Source organism: Oxyura jamaicensis, chromosome 19 (assembly GCF_011077185.1).
Source record: "Oxyura jamaicensis isolate SHBP4307 breed ruddy duck chromosome 19, BPBGC_Ojam_1.0, whole genome shotgun sequence".
Lineage (NCBI taxonomy): Eukaryota > Metazoa > Chordata > Aves > Anseriformes > Anatidae > Oxyura > Oxyura jamaicensis.
In genome coordinates, this window is record NC_048911.1 from 6808474 (window position 1) to 6824734 (window position 16261).

A 16261-nucleotide genomic window follows, 5' to 3' on the forward strand; every position below is an offset into this window, starting at 1 on the left:
GGTCACCCGCCAGCCTCTTCTGGAGAGGACGCTGTCGTGCTGAGGTGATGCCCTCTTTAATGTGAAAAGCACTAATTAGAGGACAACTTTCATCTCTTAATTTCGTTCCAGGCGGGAAGCGATTTCCCTGCTGATTTAGCCAGCCGGCCCCCCCCGTTACCGACCCCCGGGCGTCACATAGCTGGCATGCTCGCAACCCAGCGAGATTTTTCTTTTAAGAGAAAATTCACATTTAAAAGTTCACAGAGGGAAGGCAAACAGCAGGGCTGGGGGTTCAGGAAGGGCGACGGGTTGAAGCGGGTGAGCACCAGAAAGCACACGCTGGAGCTGCCCCCGTTAACCAAGAGACTTCTGGAATTGGAGAGGTTGGAAACGGGTTTCGCAGATGGGTTTAGAACAAAACCAAAACGCAACCGGACCTTGGAAACTGAAGGCCTGGCAAACAGGCCCAGAAGAGGGGACTGAGGGGCTTGGAGGTCCTTCCTCTGCACCACCACTGCCGGAGGAGGAGAGCACAGAGCAGCTTCTGGGAGCAGACCCAGCGCTCCCCGACACGCCAAGAAAGCACACGCCCGAGCCTCGGGTACACGAGACCCCAAAAGACATCCTACAGGACCTGCCGGGGCGGGAGGAGAGGTGGGGAAAACCAAGCCTTCGTCCAGAGAAAGCAGCGCCGCAGGGATGCCCACGCACCCGCACGTCCCCCGCCTCGGGCAGGAATCGCTACGCAAATAAATAGGAAGCCAAAAAAAAAAAAGGGAACCGGGCAGAAAGGGACGCGTCGCGCCTCCAGCGAGAACAGAAAGGTGAAAGAAGCCTTCACCTGAATTAGTTGGCAGCTATTACAAAAATAGGTCGTGATTTCACCCTCAGAGCCACTTCCCAGCACTACGCACATCCAAGGGGTTTTGTTCCCAACTTCCTCAGCTCAGCGGAACGAAAGCAACGGCACCGTAACCGCACGCTCCTCCTCGCGCCGCGGACGCCCCCGCGCCCAGCCCCGGGGAGGGGGCCGCGCACCCCCTGCGGGCTGTTTTTGGTTTATGCTACAGTACGAGTCCTCTGAGTCCAACAAACACACCGTGAGAGCGATCAGGAACACCTTAGCATTAATTCAACGCGCTAAAATTAGTCACAGCTCAATTCCACTTTTGTTTTTATAAGCTTACACAAAAATAATCAGAAAACGGATTAAATCTTAAGATATTTTTAATAAGTGCTCGGTAAGGAATTGTGTGAGGACTTGGGGAGGACTGCAGACGGACAGGGCGAGTTACACAAAGCACAGAGAAAGCTTCTTCCACGGTCCTGCCTGGCTCCAGGCGCCACCTAACCAAACCTGCACTGCCTTCGGCGGCGGGCTGCAACCGCGAGAGCTCGGAAAGAGGATTTCCTAACCACGTAGCGCTGAGCACGCGCCGAGGAGCTCGTGCAGACAGACAGACAGACGGGGGCTTGAAGAGGGGATGTTCAGAGACACAGGGGAGGAGGAGGAGGAGGTGTCTCTGCGTGGGTACGGCTGGCACGGGGCCGCGCGGCCGCGAGACAGAGCAGTGGGGACGGACGTCGGGGACCAACCAACCCACCCATGGTGTGCGCCGTGCTTCCCTCAGAGCTCCTAGCCAGGGCAGGGTACCAGGACAGCTCAGACCCCCCCCGGGGGAGCAAAACGGGTCTTGGTTTTGTCTTTTTTTTTGTAACGGAACCCAGCCCTTAAGGCGACAAGTGACTACACAAGGCAAATAAATACACAGCAGAGCCTTAAAGCCAGTAAAACAAACTGGAAACTTTGCCATCAGCCTTCAACGCTTCTTCCATTTTGAAAATAACAATAATAATATTAAAGATTTCTTCTCCCCCACCCCTCCCACCAGCCCCGTTGTCCAGTTTGTTCAACACCTTAAAGCTCAGGAACGCCCCGGCCCTTTCGCAGCGGAGCGGGAGGCGATGCCGACTTTTGGCAAGCAGTTGGGAGACTCAACAGAAGTAAAAAGAGGAAGGTAGGGGGACTAGGTGTAGGGCACATCTGTAAACATGTTGTACATCTGCAAGTTACACGCACCTGCAAGGGTGATACAGTCTGTAGGTGAAACAGAACTACCAGCGACTGGCCCACCAGGCTTTTCTGAGCTTGGACTGATACAACACATGGCGAGTATATAGTATCGTGCCAGGGGATGATACTATATAGCACCTAACACATAACGTGGAGTAGGCAATCCATAGTCAAACCCGTAGAACTAAGCGCTGCAGAGAGCCAGCCATCTTACAAAAGGTACAGAATTAAGTTGCGTTGTCCCACCAAGAACCTAGGCGCTTCATCCAGGAACAATCTCATTAAAGGAGCAAAAGCAATGAAAAACGCATGCTACATACTCGCCGTTAACAAAACAAAAAGTGGATAAATCTAAGCACGAGGGGCGGGCGAAAGGTTTGGGCTTCTCTGCTTCCTGTAATGCCCCGGAGGATCCGGCCTCATCGGAGGATCCAGCACCTCTGCTGAGCCGGGTGCCCAGGCGCACGCGAGCTGGCGCTGAGCTCGGAGGGGCCAGAACCCCCTCGGGGATGCTGTCAGGGTTATTCCCCGCTGGCTCTCGCGTTGGACCCCGCGACCCTCCCAGCGGGAGCCCCCCCCCGAGAACCACGCAGCCCCCCAGGCGGTTTGGACGCGCCACACGCGAGCTGCAACGGGACAGAGCGGGTTACACAGCTGGAGCCTGCAGGCTGAGCAGCCTTCCCTACCACTGCTAGAAAGCTCTCCTTGCGTTCACTTTCTCTTTTTAAATTATTATTATTTTCATTCCTAAGCCCTCCGTTTTTGTAATAAAATATAATTTTTATTAAGAGATAATTAGAAGCAGAGCCCGGAAATACACAGACTGCGTTAAAATATAAAAGAGCGTTTCCAAGGGGCAGGTGCGGGGAGCCCAGCCACCGGTGATCTACGGACAGATCGGAAAGGATTCAAGTTCCCATTTTTCTTTTGCCTTTTTTTTTTCTTTTTAAAATTTTTGTGTTTTTTTTTTTCTCCTTTTTTTTTTTTTTCAATTTTTTAAGAGAAAAAATAATTAAAGAAGGGCGCGAGTTAGCAGAACTCAATTCCACTTCAGTTTTTCAATGAAAATGGGAAAAAAAATCCTGCACACGTAGTGTTAGGAGACAGACAGAGCAAGTATGAAGCACCTACGTTGAAAGCAAGAGATTTTTTTTTTTTTTTTTGCTCCCAGTAATACAATGGCATTAACCTGTGGGAACAGTGGTGGTTGTTGTTTTTTTTTTTGTCGTTTTGTATTTTTTTAAACCATTTTAAATGCCTAAACCAATTATTTAGTTTTCCATGTTGTCTTTGAAAACGAAACAACTCTTCAGTTGCAATAGTCCAACGTGTAACCGGAGCCAGGCCAACTGCGTGACTTCACCATGCATCCTAGAACTGCAGTATTACCATCTTTCCCCCAGAAGAACGATGCTTTTAAGACCATTTTTTCCCAAAATAGGACTGGCTGCTTTACTCCTGGCAAAAACATGTGTTATAATTCTCTGGAAAAAAAAAAAAAAAAAAAAAGAAACTCTGCAAACTTCAAGGTGTTTCTCCAGCATTCAATGGAAAACAAAACAGGAAAAAAAAGGGGGGGGGGGGGGGGCGGAAGGGAAAGGGGAGATGAAGGATGGTGAATCATCCTGATTTCCCTGTGATTAGTGTGTCACTACAGTCACAGAACGAGAAACAGAGACCTCGTCAAGTGGAAATGCCTCTCCAGTGGGTTGCTGCTGCCCGTGTAGACGACAGCAGGAACTTTAGAACTGGGCTTGTAAATCGAGTCTGTTTGTTAATCACTTGCATTCACTCTTTAAACAAAAAACAAAAAAGCAAAAAAAAAAAGAAAAAAGGAAAAAAAAAATCTATTCAGTACCGGAGATTAAATAATCACGTGTGTAGTCTCGTTGAAATAAATTTTCAGATTCCTTAAGAAGTCTAATTACTTTCAGTCGCCATTTTTAAATAACTATATTATATATTTGTATATATTATCCTGTGATTCTAGTTATGGTTCCTCTGCTGCACTGAAGATTTAGAAGGAGCATAAAAGCCTTTTGTCCCCCACGAACAGCACGAGTGCTGCAGAAAGGTTATAACAGGCAGTCTTGTCTTGCTACCTTCATTGATCCGGGTGATCCATGGCTTCGTCGTAGGTGATTATCCTTTTGGGATCTGGAAAGAAAGCAAAATCCTAAGTTTTCGGCAAGCTACTTTCAGAACCCGTGGCTGAAGATATTCCCACCAGACCTGCGAGGTCCTCAGCTGTTACCAAAAGCCTCCCACCCCGAAAAGAGGCGCAATTTAAGGCAGGTCACCGGCTCCGTGCAGAGCTCTGCTTGCTGCCCTCGTTGCATCATGTGCAGCAACACCACGCGAAGCACAGGGCCCCCTGTAATGCTCTCCCCACACTGTGGTCACAGATGAAATGGGGGCAGGTACCCGAATCTAAAGCTTAATCTTGGGTGTGACGCCCAGCACCAGAAAAATAAAACGATTATGACATGCACATGCGCAAGACTCATGAAATCTAGACTGGCCCTGTTCTTCTTTCTTTCAGGTGCTCTGCTTCACCCGGAGCCTCCCACAGCCACGGTACAGCTTGCTGCCCTGGCTTTCAGAGATCCCAACGCAGATAAACCCAAGGAGATGCAAACAGCAAACGCCAAAAAACTCAGACATCTCCAGACACCGGCACGGCCGGCCCTCAAGACCCGTCCCAGAGGTCAGAGCAGGACAGAGCGACCGGGTTTGCTTGTTATTCCCAACATCCTTACCTTGCTTCTGCAAATTCCAGATCGATTCCATTTCTGTGGAGACAAAACGAGAAGACCACTGTTACGAGGTGCATCTAGGTGGTACTTACAGACAACCCCAAACAGGCTTTAATTTCTGGAGTGTGGTACGACACCCTAAGCGACGCGCTGGGGCTATCAGCCCACCCGACACAGCCCAGGACTGCAGGGATCCGGTGACAAAAGGCACCACGACAGCTGTACCACGGCTGGAGGTATCAGGCGACCAAACCCTGTGTTTGATGTCACCTCCAGCCCCTAGTCCTACAGATCGCAGTCGAACTCCAGGGTTTGCAACTCTGCCTCCAGCGCTGCTTTACGCCTTGCAGCATCGTCGAGGAGCCTGCAGAGATGGTTTTCCCGGGCCGACACGTTACATGCATGATACAAGAAGTGCTGGACAAAGCGAGTTCCTCGTGGCTCACAGCATGAATGCTCCTGCTGAAGCCCTCGGTGCTGAAACTGCTCCAAGGCTGCTGCCAAGCAGCACCGGCAGAGACCAGGGAGCGATGCTCCAGGGGCGCGTGGCTCTCTCCCCAGTTTGCCACCACGGCACAAAAACCAACCCACGCCCCCGACCTCACTGGAAGAGCACGTGCCTTCCCTTGTTTACCTACGGAATAACAAGAAAGTTAAACGTTCTCCTCGTTCACATTAAGAAGCAACAGAAGGCTGCTCCGTTTAAATTAAGCCCCTAAAAAATTAAGTCACAGCAGGTCTTCGGAGACCCATTCAAAATAACTACAGCTAGCCGCTCTCAGGTTGCGTTTATGAGCTAGAATATTTATGAAGACGCTAACTGTGCCCTGCGCCCAAGATTGAGAGGCATCATTATGGAAAAGAGCAACGAGGAGGAGCACACGCGGCAGGAGCGATCTTTAAAGCCTGCCTTCTGCCAGAGGGGAGCACGGCCGCGACAGGTGGGAGCGGAGATGGCAACAGGTTATTGAACAACACGACGCGTTGTGCGGCTGCAACGCGAGCAACAGGTACACCACACGAGGGAAAGAAGCTGGGAAGAGCCTACAAAACCCCTGGCCCCAGCACGACGACGTGTGCCCAGCGTGGACTCGAGTCCCTTCGGCTTTTGTTCCCTCCAACCTCGAGCTCCCCGGGGCAGGAAATTGCATGCAAATAAATATGACCTGTCCTCTCCGCACAATTAAGCCTTTTGTAAGGAAGGCCCCGACCGAACGTTACGAGGTCTGTTATTTGTGCCTCACTATAGCAGCAACGCTTTACTTCCACCGAGGAACCCGAAGCGCTCTGGGGAAAGCAACAGCCCCTCACGGGGACACGAGGGGCGAGTCCCCTGAAATAAAACAGGGCAACCACTAAAATCCCCTCCAGCAGAATCAGTTTTCCATTCACCATGAAGTTAGACACATCATCTCCTAGCTGCTGAAGGCCATAAAAAAATAAAAGTAACCCTTTCCAGACTCGAACCAACCTTCCTTTACTACTTTGGGAGGAGCACTAGGGGAGAGGGTGGTGTGAAGCATCCTGAACGCGGGGATGCAGCAGCTGGCAGGTGCTCAGCCAGACCCACCCACCAAGCCAAGCACCCCCAGCAAGCCAACCATGACATCCAATATTCCTGACGCTCCTGACACCGCCTGCCGTCAGACGAGGCCAGCAGCACGAGCTGGAGGTAGATAACAGCCATCCACAAACCCTTGCACAACCCGGCTTCAAAGCCGGCCCTGCTCCGAGCCAGGGGCCGAACGAGGTCACCTCCAAAACCCCGTCCAACCTCTTCTCCGGGGCTTTCACAATCCGCGAGGCTCCACCACGTCCTGGCCTCTCCAGCCCGGGGACAGCAGGCACAGAGCAGCCCCCGGGTGTCCCCAAGGAGCTGCGGGTAAAGGAGCCACTCGTGGGCACTGCCACCGGAGCCACGGGGCTGCGGGGAAGGCTTTGATGTCAGGACCGGAGCAAGGCACTCTGGTGAATTGCACCGAGATTCCTCACAGGCCAATAAACTTTACAGCAGGATCTGTGCATGACCTTGGAGGGGAAGAAGTCTTTATGCGGTACCTCGTTAAGACGGGCACTTCTATATACATTTCCCTGGCTAGAGAGAACGCCCCTGCAAACAGAAGTCTCTGCGCTGTGCAATGTTCTTTGCTCTTACAAACCTAACACAAACTGACAATTGTCCCTAAACTGAACAGCTAAAAAAGAAAATAACACGGAAGGAGCATCCGTGGTTGATTTCTCCGCAGGACACGATGATTACGTTCAGGGATTGCCCAGGAAATGGAGCAAAAATTAAAAATTTGATGCTGCAGACTCACCGTTATACCGCTGGGCAGCAGTTCCTGCCAAGTGCAAAAGGCAGAGATCTGAATTAAATCAGCTTCTGCCCCACAGCCCACAGGCAACTGACTGAGCCCTGGCCCCTTCCCACTGAGAGGGAAAACCACAGCCTTTCTCCCCGCTCTCGTGATGCAAAGGACGGGAACCGCTGAATTCACAGCTCTGCTGTTCCTTCTGACCCAGTTCACCATCCCGCCGAGCGCCGCTCCTTGCTGGCCCACGCTGCCTCGCTCTATTTTCCAGGCCGCTCCTCTGCTTCTTCATGCGAGCAGAGACGTGGCGCAGCCGAGACGCCGCGAAGGAACAAAGCGGCAGCGCAGGCAGGAACTGGGGGGCAAGGCAGCAGAGGAGAACTGCTGCAGGTTCCTCTCTCCTCCACCTACGCGGCCTTTGCTACCGTGAGACCTCGCTCGCCCTCTCCTCAGCTCGCGAGCGGGATGCCAGCGAGCATCCCAGCACAAGAGCTGCCGTACGGAGCCCGCTCCGAGCCACGGGCACCCTCAGCCTGGAAGATCACAGCTGCCCCAAGACAGAGAAGTTCTGCAAAGCCTTGACTAGAGTTGTGGAAGGAAGCGTTTCATCCAGCTGCCTTTAAAAGGAGGACTAAGGCAAGGGGAAGATGTTGGTTTCAGTGGAAATAAAGCTGAGATACTCCCAGGCTCCTCTTCCCAAGGAGAGGGCCAAACCACCTGCGAGGACCAGTCCCAGCCTCAAAGAGAGGAGGGTTTCGGCAATGCCACACCGAGACGAAGATTTGGTTCTGACCCAGGGGGGAATAAAGCCCCCGGGTGAGAGCATCCCTCCTTCCTGGTCCTCGCAGCCTCCCACACAAAGCTCACGGCCCCGGCTCCAACCAGACAGCGTCACCCACCAGTGCATAACTAACCCAGCTCTGCCTTGCCACATCAGACACGGCAGCACAAGTGTCTCAGGCACTGCCAGGAACGTGCTGCCAGCCAAGGCTGCCACGCTGGGGATCGTGCCGTACACCCAAGCAGGTCAGAAGACCAGGGGAGCCTCTCTGCCCTTATAAAAAAATAAAAAATAAAAGGGAAGCACAGCGCGGAGAGTACAGGAAGCAACATGAAAAGCATCCAAGAACAGAGCATGCACCAGCAGCCCTGCCAGAACATTCCCGGCACCCCGACCTGCAGGGAAAAGGCAACGCGGGCACACGAAGGAGCTCAACTTCCTCGGCCAGGACCTCGCTCTGCAGCCACGCTGCCGGCACATAATTCCTGTGGTCACGCAGGAGGGTCGCCGTACTGGCTGGACAAACGGTGCACAGAAGGCTGGTTTGCTGCAGGTCGGCTCGAGGCTTTCCCAGAGCCGATGTCCAGCCCGAGGTGAGGATCCGCACGACCCCATCGCCGCCGCTGCCACCAGCAGCTCCAAGGGTGCGGGTTTACAGCAGGTAGATGGAGGCACTGCAGCTGCTCGTGCTGAAGCCCAGCCCTCGCTGCTATCTCCCCGTCTCACCCTTTCTCCACGTGCTGCCTGAGCTGGATTTACCGCTCGTGGAGCTCAGGGCAGGGAACGCAGCAGGGCAGGTGCTCCGAGCTCGTCCCCGTCCTTGCCCTGCCATCGTGTCTCTGTGGCCGTAACCCCGGAGGCAGGGCAGATCCGGAGATCAATGGAGACTTTGCTCAAAGACAAACAGATTGATCTGAAGAGGGAGTTCACCGGCCTCTCTAACCCCAAACCAAACAAGCCGAGGACCCAGCTACCCACGACACCCTAACGCCTGCCCGGGCACGGAGCCGCTCCTTTCCTCCCAGAGGGACTGGCTGGTCCCAGCTGGGACCCCAGGAAAATAACCCAGGATAAATGCAGAACGGGAATTAACCACAGCTGCCCCACAAACTGCTCCCCGGCAGCTCCGTTTGCCGAATTCTTTCTGATCTGTGTGCCAGAGGAGGGCACGCACACGGTCTCACTGCAGGACCGTGGCACCGAGGTTTCCCATCGCGCACAGGGCAGGGCAAGCGCTGTTCCTCCAATACCACTTCGACTAAACTCACCACAACGGCCTCCAGCAAACACCAAAACCCAACACCCAGCGTCACCGCAGAGGACACACTAAACCCTACACCGATCTCTGCTTGGTGCACCAGCAACAGCGCCTGGAGACGAAGGAGAAAGAGGAGCGCAGGCTGCTCGGAGCACCCTGCCACTGCACTAATTGCACACCCGTGAGCCTGGCCCCCTAAATAACACCCCGAAGCCGGCACAGACACAGCCTGCAAAATAATCAGGCACAGAGGAGCGGCGGGGCAGGAGCCCCGTCTTCCCAGGACATCCGAGCACCGAGGCGCTCGCTCTGGCTGCCCAGAGCAAGGCCCACGTGGGGACGCCTGCCCAGGAGAGGAAGGAGCAGAAAGCAGAGCTTTAAGGAGCAATCTGGGTGGCTGCTCTTGCCGCTGAATGCAATTAACCTCAGCGCTCAGAAGGACCGAACTCAGCCAGACTTTGAAGTTCACACCTCCTTAAGAGGACATGGGAAGGGAGTGGTCTTTATTTTCCTGTCCGTGCTATTGTTTCACTGGGGTCTGTCTTTCACGCAGCTGGTGAGAAAGGGAGAGCCGAGGAGCCTTGCTGAGGCTGCACAAGGTTTCATTTGTCTCCCTGGTACAAAAGCAAGTGTTAGAAACATTTGCAACCTGAAGAGGATTTGCCCCGGACCTCCCTTCTACACCATGCTAGGCTTGTGGGACCCCATTTCTGATGAGAAACTGAAATTTAGGCTGCGGGCAGACAAGAAACGAGTACAGAAAGCTTGCACTAAAGCTGGAATAGGCCGAGCAGAGGAATAAGACAAAAATCAATCGAATGCTACTAGAATTAATTATTGCTTTTAAGTAACTGGGCTGTTTTTAAATAACTGGGCTTACTGTTACTGAAGGAAGCTATCTAAGCTTCTGTGTTTTTGACAAGGAGTTTATAAAGAGGTAACTGCACAACTTTGTGGTGGGTCAAAACACAACAAGTTTGCCAAAGCCATCCAAACACTAACCCCCCCCCCGCAGCGGGGCTGAGACATTACCCACGTACAGACGTGGAAGCGCCCCCACAAAACGGGCGACCGCCTTCTTCACCCTCGGGGCGGGGGGATTCAGGGAGAGGCAACGTGGAGGGGAACAGAAAAGGTCCCTGTGGTTGCGAGTCAAAACACCGTGCCGAAAGGGAACCTCAGCTCCCATTAGCACCAAGCCAGGCCCAGCAGAGACCTCTGAGCTTTTGGGGCTGAGACCAGAGGTAAAGCGGAGAGCAAGCTGTCCTGCAGCCTTTGCTCTGCTCGCTCCCAGTTCCGTGTACCCGTACCGTGCTTCAGTCATTTCAGGTTTTAATAAAAGAGAGCCAGACTACAAAGGGCTCCATGAAAGCAATAAAATCATCTGAAAGATTTGGCCTACAAAGAGAACAGGAAAATTCAATCTGCAGCCTGCAGAAGAGATGGTACGCAGAGATTTGTCTTGCTGTTGCCATAATACTTAAGAAGGACAGAGAAAAGCGTGGGGGGGTGCTGAAAAATACAAATTAAAAAAAAATAAAATAAAAAATCACACCATGGAAAGCCGGAGACGCCTAGGAATCATTTTCCTTCCTTCAAAGCCACGATTTCATGGCCGGATCTGCCCAGGGGAGAAGCTGCAACGCTCTGGTGGAAGAGGTGCGAGCACGAAGTCCTCTCGGTAACAGAAAAGCTGGTAAAGCTGGAACAGGGCAGGTGAACCTCCGCACTGAACTCCCTCCAGTGCCAAAGGTAGGAAGACCCGCTTGTTCCCTAGGAATTAAAATGCAAAACCTGCTAACAGCTAGCCATTATCCTTAGCAACACCACTTACGCTTGTCCATTGGAATAGAGGAACGAGCACCTCTTAGCAGAAGCTAAATAACTTTTAAAGGAATTTCCCCAAACCGTTATTGCCATTAGACAGACATATGCAAGCAAAAAGCCCATTTCTAAAACAATCGGAACCGCTGCAAGAAACACATCACGTTATAATATTGCATTTCACTTCAAAGGAAAAAGGGAAAAGGAGAACAGAGAACGCCCTTAGGCAGCGAGTTAAGCCATTACCTTTAGTGTGATATTTAACAGCAGCACTCAGGTCAAAAGAACCCCAGCTATCTTTCCTTTCTAGGCCTCTCTGGTACCCCTGTTCTTTGGCGGAGGCTAACAAATTGTTCGTGGGAGAGGCCAGAGGATTCTCTACTTCATAGTCTTTTGAAAGAAACACTAAAGCACCTTGGCTACCGGTGTCTGCCTTTTGCAGGTCACCGGCGTGATGCGACTCCAAAGCTACGACACCACCCTCGACAGCAGTCCCAGGCTTAAGAATAGCGCCAAGAATTGGAGGGCTAGTCCGTTTATCCAGCTCGTAAGCCTTGGGAAACACAGGTTGTTCAGTTCCTGAGGGAATGATTTCAGCACACTGTGAAACCAAAGTGGCAGGATATTCCCCTTGAAATGTCACTTCCATTAACTGATTATCCGCAGATTTCCCCACAACAGTTTCGGGGCCGGCGCTGGGCTCGTTTATGAACGACAAGCCCCACTGGTTCTGGAAGATATCTCCCAAGTTCTGCTGATTTGTCTGCGATGGGAAGTCGACTTGCGCTGTACCCAGAAGCACAGTTTGCATATTTGAAGGGTAGATAAAAAGGCTAGATTTCTTTTGTTCGAGAGCTGTTGCAGCTGTACTTATGTCCTGGGGTACTGACTCAGAAGAGGTTGATGTTACAGTACTAGCAGCAGTTGTGAGCAGTGGCTGGGTCCCTGGAGAATATACATTTCCATCAGTCCCTGCTAAAATCGGCCCGTTTGAAAAGCTAGCAGAAGTTACAGATTTCATAGCAGACATGGGGACTTGGGACAGTCGACTTGATGTTTGGGCCTGAGTTTCCCCGGCGGATGACGAAGACGACGACGATGACGTGGATGGGGTTTGAGCTGCTTTGTTGAGGTTTTCTTTAACTTTACTTGCATAACTTATTTTGGGAACAATTTTAGCACTGCTATTGTCCACTGGAAAAACTGGGGGTGGCTTAAATAAGGTCCATGAGTCCTCTTTAGACGTAGCCGACGAAGCATGCTTCCCTTTGGGCCGGTCATCAAACTTCTTGCTGCTAATCCCAGGTTTGGCATCAGAGTTTTTTCGCTGTACATCCCCAAGCCCAGGCTTTCCTCGGCCTGCTCCACCAGCCCCAGCCTCGTATTTCCAAACGGGCTTGGTATTTTCAATTCGGTTCCCCTTTTGTTCGCTATAATCAGGCTTGAAACTCTCAAGTTCCTGTTTCAAGGTTGGCGTACTGACCTCCTGTTGCATTATTTTGTCCTGTACTAGATTCAAGTTCTCACAACCCTTGGCACTGTTGCGCCTGCCTTTCCGTTTCTTAGGCGTGGTATATCCACTCTCAGAGCCGCTACCATCGTTATCGGCCCCCTTGCCTACGTAGCCATTAGTGATGTAGCTAGAGTTACCGGTTACCACGCCGTTGGGGACAGACACTCCCTCTGGCTTGTCTGAGGACTGACTTTCTCTAAGCTTGTTTTCGTAGGACTTCTCATTCTTTTTGTCCATGCTATTTTTCTGAATGAAGTTCTTGGTTTTGATTCCGGCTTTCCCCAAAGCACCGGCCTTAACGGTCTGCTTTGGGGTCACGTTAGTGTCTACGAGTTGCTGGCTGCCAGTGGGTACCCTGGATCCTGGGTTGGTTTCATCAGAGCACAGGCCCTTCAGCGACACTTCTCGTTCCCCTGCGTTACCATTTAGCTCTCCATAGCCTAGAAGAAAGCCAAAGACAACAAAAAGCAAGAATTAGAACGGGAAACGTTAGACTTCTGATTGCAAAAAAGCTGTAATCAGCCCCAAACATATACAGTTTCACCGAGCAGATGTTTTAAAATAGGAAAACTTTGTCTGCCCTCTGATACATCAAAATCCATCCTTATCTGCTGGAAGCCAAGGAAGGGTTCAGCACAAAGCACCAGCAGCTATCGGCTCTCACCCAACAGCAGCGCGGTGTTTAACACGGGGAACAAAATAAAGCAAAGAGACACCTGAAGGAAAATACACTGTACTGAAACACCCCTGCAACCCAGCGAGCTATTTCATCAGCTACCATTTCCAGGTCGCACAGAGGAAATTCCCAGGATGCTTCAAGAGACAGGGACCTGCTGCCTTCGCTCCAGGATTCCTTGAAATTCAGCCTCTGCTCTGTGAGCCAGCTCCATTGCCTCTGTCCTCTCACAGGTCTGTGACACCACCGACCCTCCCTCCCACCTTCCTCCAAGTGCCACCTCTAGAAGAGAAAACAAGCCGCTTTCCGAAGGACACGTGCGAGCCCGGCTGGAAGTCAGAGGGAAGACAAGGTGGCAGCATTTCCTCGTGTCATTTCCAACTGGCACCTCCCTACACGTGCTCCGAGCAGGCGAGGGAAGCGGGAAGCACCGTGTCCCCTGAGCACCGCTGCCTGCTGCCCACCGCGACCCATCCCAGGGAAGCGCTCGTGAGGGCTCCAGCCCACCGAAGCAGGGCACCGTGCTGCTATCTCAGCTCGCCTTTTCGCTTCTGGAGTTCATTTCTGGGCCTGAAGGCTCTCAGGTTCTTGAGCTCATGACTTAAGTGGAACAGAAAGCCCAGACCGAGCCACCTCGTCTTCCTCAGGCCAGCGCAGCACACCACGCGTCCCCCAGGCCCGAGCGCGGGCAGGACTCCAGCTTGGAAAAGAATGTTTTTGTTGTCGCCGCTGCTGCTGAATTAAGAAGCTATACTAAAAAATCATCGCTATCCTCACATCCTGGAGCCTCACATGCGCGGCAGATGTAACTGCTCAAGTTCCGCGCGACTCGGGAACACGGGAATCCTTGTAGGGATCTTTACAGAAATTCCACAGCCCCGTTTGCCGAGAGGGATCAAAAAGGGTTTTGCTACACTCGAGTATCTCTAACCACCGCAACTTCCACTGCAACTTCCAAACGCGCTGCTCGGAATATGACCCATAAATACTTCATCCCCGAGAAAACGAGCAGGGCGGGACTCTCAGCTGAGTCAAGGGCTGAAAATTAAATATTCCCGAGCACCGAGCAGAGGAAGCCGGCTCGGGAGTAACGTGTTGCAGCTGACCTTGCGCGACTCGGGACTCCTGACATCACCAGCTAACGAAACAAAACAATACGAGCGGTCACACGACCACTGCGGATGAGGAGCGAAAGAATAAAATGAAGAACAAAATCCATTTCAGTAAGTCAGCGTGTCAGCAGTTTCAAGTTCCAATTTTCCAGCCTTCCCAACTCGGCGGAGTTTTCCCCCAAATCAACGTCTGGGGCAGATGGCTCCGGCCTGGAGCCGGGGGGGCAGCGGCCCAAATTTAGGGGGGTGAGGAGGATGTGAGAAGGAGGTGAGGAGCGTGGGGCAGACCCTGGAGCTGGGCGGAAGGGGTGTCGGGGGCAGCGTGTGGGGAGCCCCCCGATATCCGTGGGGCTCCTGGGCAGGAGGGAGCTGCCCGGGGCCTCCACACGGCCCCGCGGCCTCCGAGCTCCCCGCTGATGGAAGATTTCAAGCAGCGTGCATGTGGGGGGGAAGCATAAAAAAAAAAAAAACACATAAAAACCCCACCAAAAAAATCAAACCCAAACAAAAATCCCCACGCACATGGCACCGCGAGTCCTCTTCCCACCCCGCGCTGGCTCCCGACCCGCCGCAGCCCGGCCGGTTTTATTTTTATTTATTTATTTGTGGAACGGGCGGTGTATGTGTGAGGGGGAGGTAAGGTCGTGCTTTAACGGGGGGGGGGGGGGGGGGGGGGATTCCCCCAACACCGCGGCGGGGCCTCGGGCTCCTCACGGGGCTGCGGCTGGAGGAGGCCGGGGAAGGAGGCTGAGGAGGGAGGCCGGGGAGGGAGGGAGGGAGGCCGGGGAGGGAGGCCGCCGCCCTGCGCTTTCCGTGACTCATTGATTTGCACGCTCATCACTTTTCCACACGGGGCGGCCTCCCCCTTCTCCCCCTTCCCCTCCCAAACCGCCGCCTCGCTCCCCCCTTTTCCTCCCTTCCCCTCCCCGCGCAGCCCCGGGGCCGGCCCCACACGTGCCCGGCGGTGCCGGCGGCCCCGCGGCTCCCTCAGCCGCGCCGGCTCCAACATGGCGGACAGGAAGCGGCCCCAGCGCGGCGGAGAAGCTTCCAGCCGGGCCGGGGGAGGAGGAGGAGGAGGCGGCGGAGGAGGAAGGCCCCGCCGCCACCCCGCGAAGGTCACCGGCCCCGTCCCGGCCCCGTCCCGGCCCCCCCAGCCCTCCACCACCCCCCCCAAGCTCCGGACCTGTTCTCCGCTTCGGCGCCTCCTGGTGCTGCGGGTGCTTGTGGAGCGGCGGCTTGGGCTGGGCTCGGCCGTCGGGCGGCGGCAGGTAGGGGCTCTGCGGGCGGTGGTGGCTGTAGTAGTAGTAATGGTGGTGGTGGTGGTGGTGGGGAGGGGGCTGCTCCTCCATGGGGAGGGGGGTGGCTCAGCTCGCTGCTGGCGCTGTCTTAGGGCCGGGCCGTGCCTTTTTCTTTTTTCCCCCCCCCTTTTTTTTTTTTCCCTCTCGCTGTGCCCTTTTTTCTTTTTTTTTTTCTTTTTTTTTTTCCTCTTTGAGGCCGTGCAGGCTCCGGCGGCTGGGACGCGGCTGGCGCGGGGGAGGCGGCGGAGGACTGGCAGCGCCCGCCCTGCGCTCGGCCGGCCGCGACCGCCCCCCCGCCCAGCTCCGCCCCGACCGGCGGAAAGGGAAGAGCCGGGGGGGAGCCCGGCCCCGCGGGCACGCGGCTCGGGGCGGCCCGCAGCGGAGCGGATCGGCACTGCCCTGCCTGCTTCCCTCCCCACCCCCTCCCCGGGGCCGTTCGGTGCCTGCGCTTCCGAGGTGGAGCGTGTGGGGAGGAGGAGGAGGAGGAGGAAGGCGCCCAGAGGCCCAGCTCGCAGCCCGGCTGCTCCCCGGCCGGTCCCGGCCCCTCGGCCTCAGCGCGGCTGCTCCAGGGCTCCGCCCGCCGAGCACAGGCGCGGTGCCGGGCCCCGGCTGGGCGGGGATCGGGGATCTGGGATCGGGGATCGAGTGGGGATCGGCCTCAGGGGCCCGGGATCG

General features: G+C 54.2%; 1 protein-coding gene and 1 long non-coding RNA gene across 4 annotated transcripts; one reads left to right on the forward strand and one right to left on the reverse strand.

Moving 5' to 3' along the window:
* Nucleotides 1-1154: 1154 nt before the first annotated feature.
* On the reverse strand, nucleotides 1155-15701 carry NUFIP2 (nuclear FMR1 interacting protein 2). 3 transcript variants are annotated; one of them, XM_035343369.1, is made up of 5 exons: nucleotides 15472-15701; nucleotides 11234-12940; nucleotides 4816-4848; nucleotides 4159-4213; nucleotides 1155-3540 (listed from the first exon to the last, which is right to left on the reverse strand). In XM_035343369.1, the coding sequence occupies exons 1-4, from the start codon at nucleotides 15635-15637 to the stop codon at nucleotides 4161-4163; spliced, it is 1959 nt and encodes a 652-aa protein (XP_035199260.1). In that variant the 5' UTR covers nucleotides 15638-15701; the 3' UTR covers nucleotides 1155-3540; nucleotides 4159-4160. The 3 variants fall into 3 exon arrangements, with proteins under 3 accessions (XP_035199260.1, XP_035199259.1, XP_035199261.1); XM_035343368.1 differs by having other exon boundaries at nucleotides 1155-4213; XM_035343370.1 differs by lacking the exon at nucleotides 15472-15701 and adding an exon at nucleotides 13954-14114 and having other exon boundaries at nucleotides 1155-4213.
* Nucleotides 14360-15914, forward strand: LOC118176402. The gene is made up of 3 exons (XR_004755391.1): nucleotides 14360-14476; nucleotides 15223-15556; nucleotides 15782-15914. It is a non-coding gene; the product is annotated as an uncharacterized LOC118176402 (long non-coding RNA).
* The last annotated feature ends 347 nt before the right edge of the window (nucleotides 15915-16261 follow it).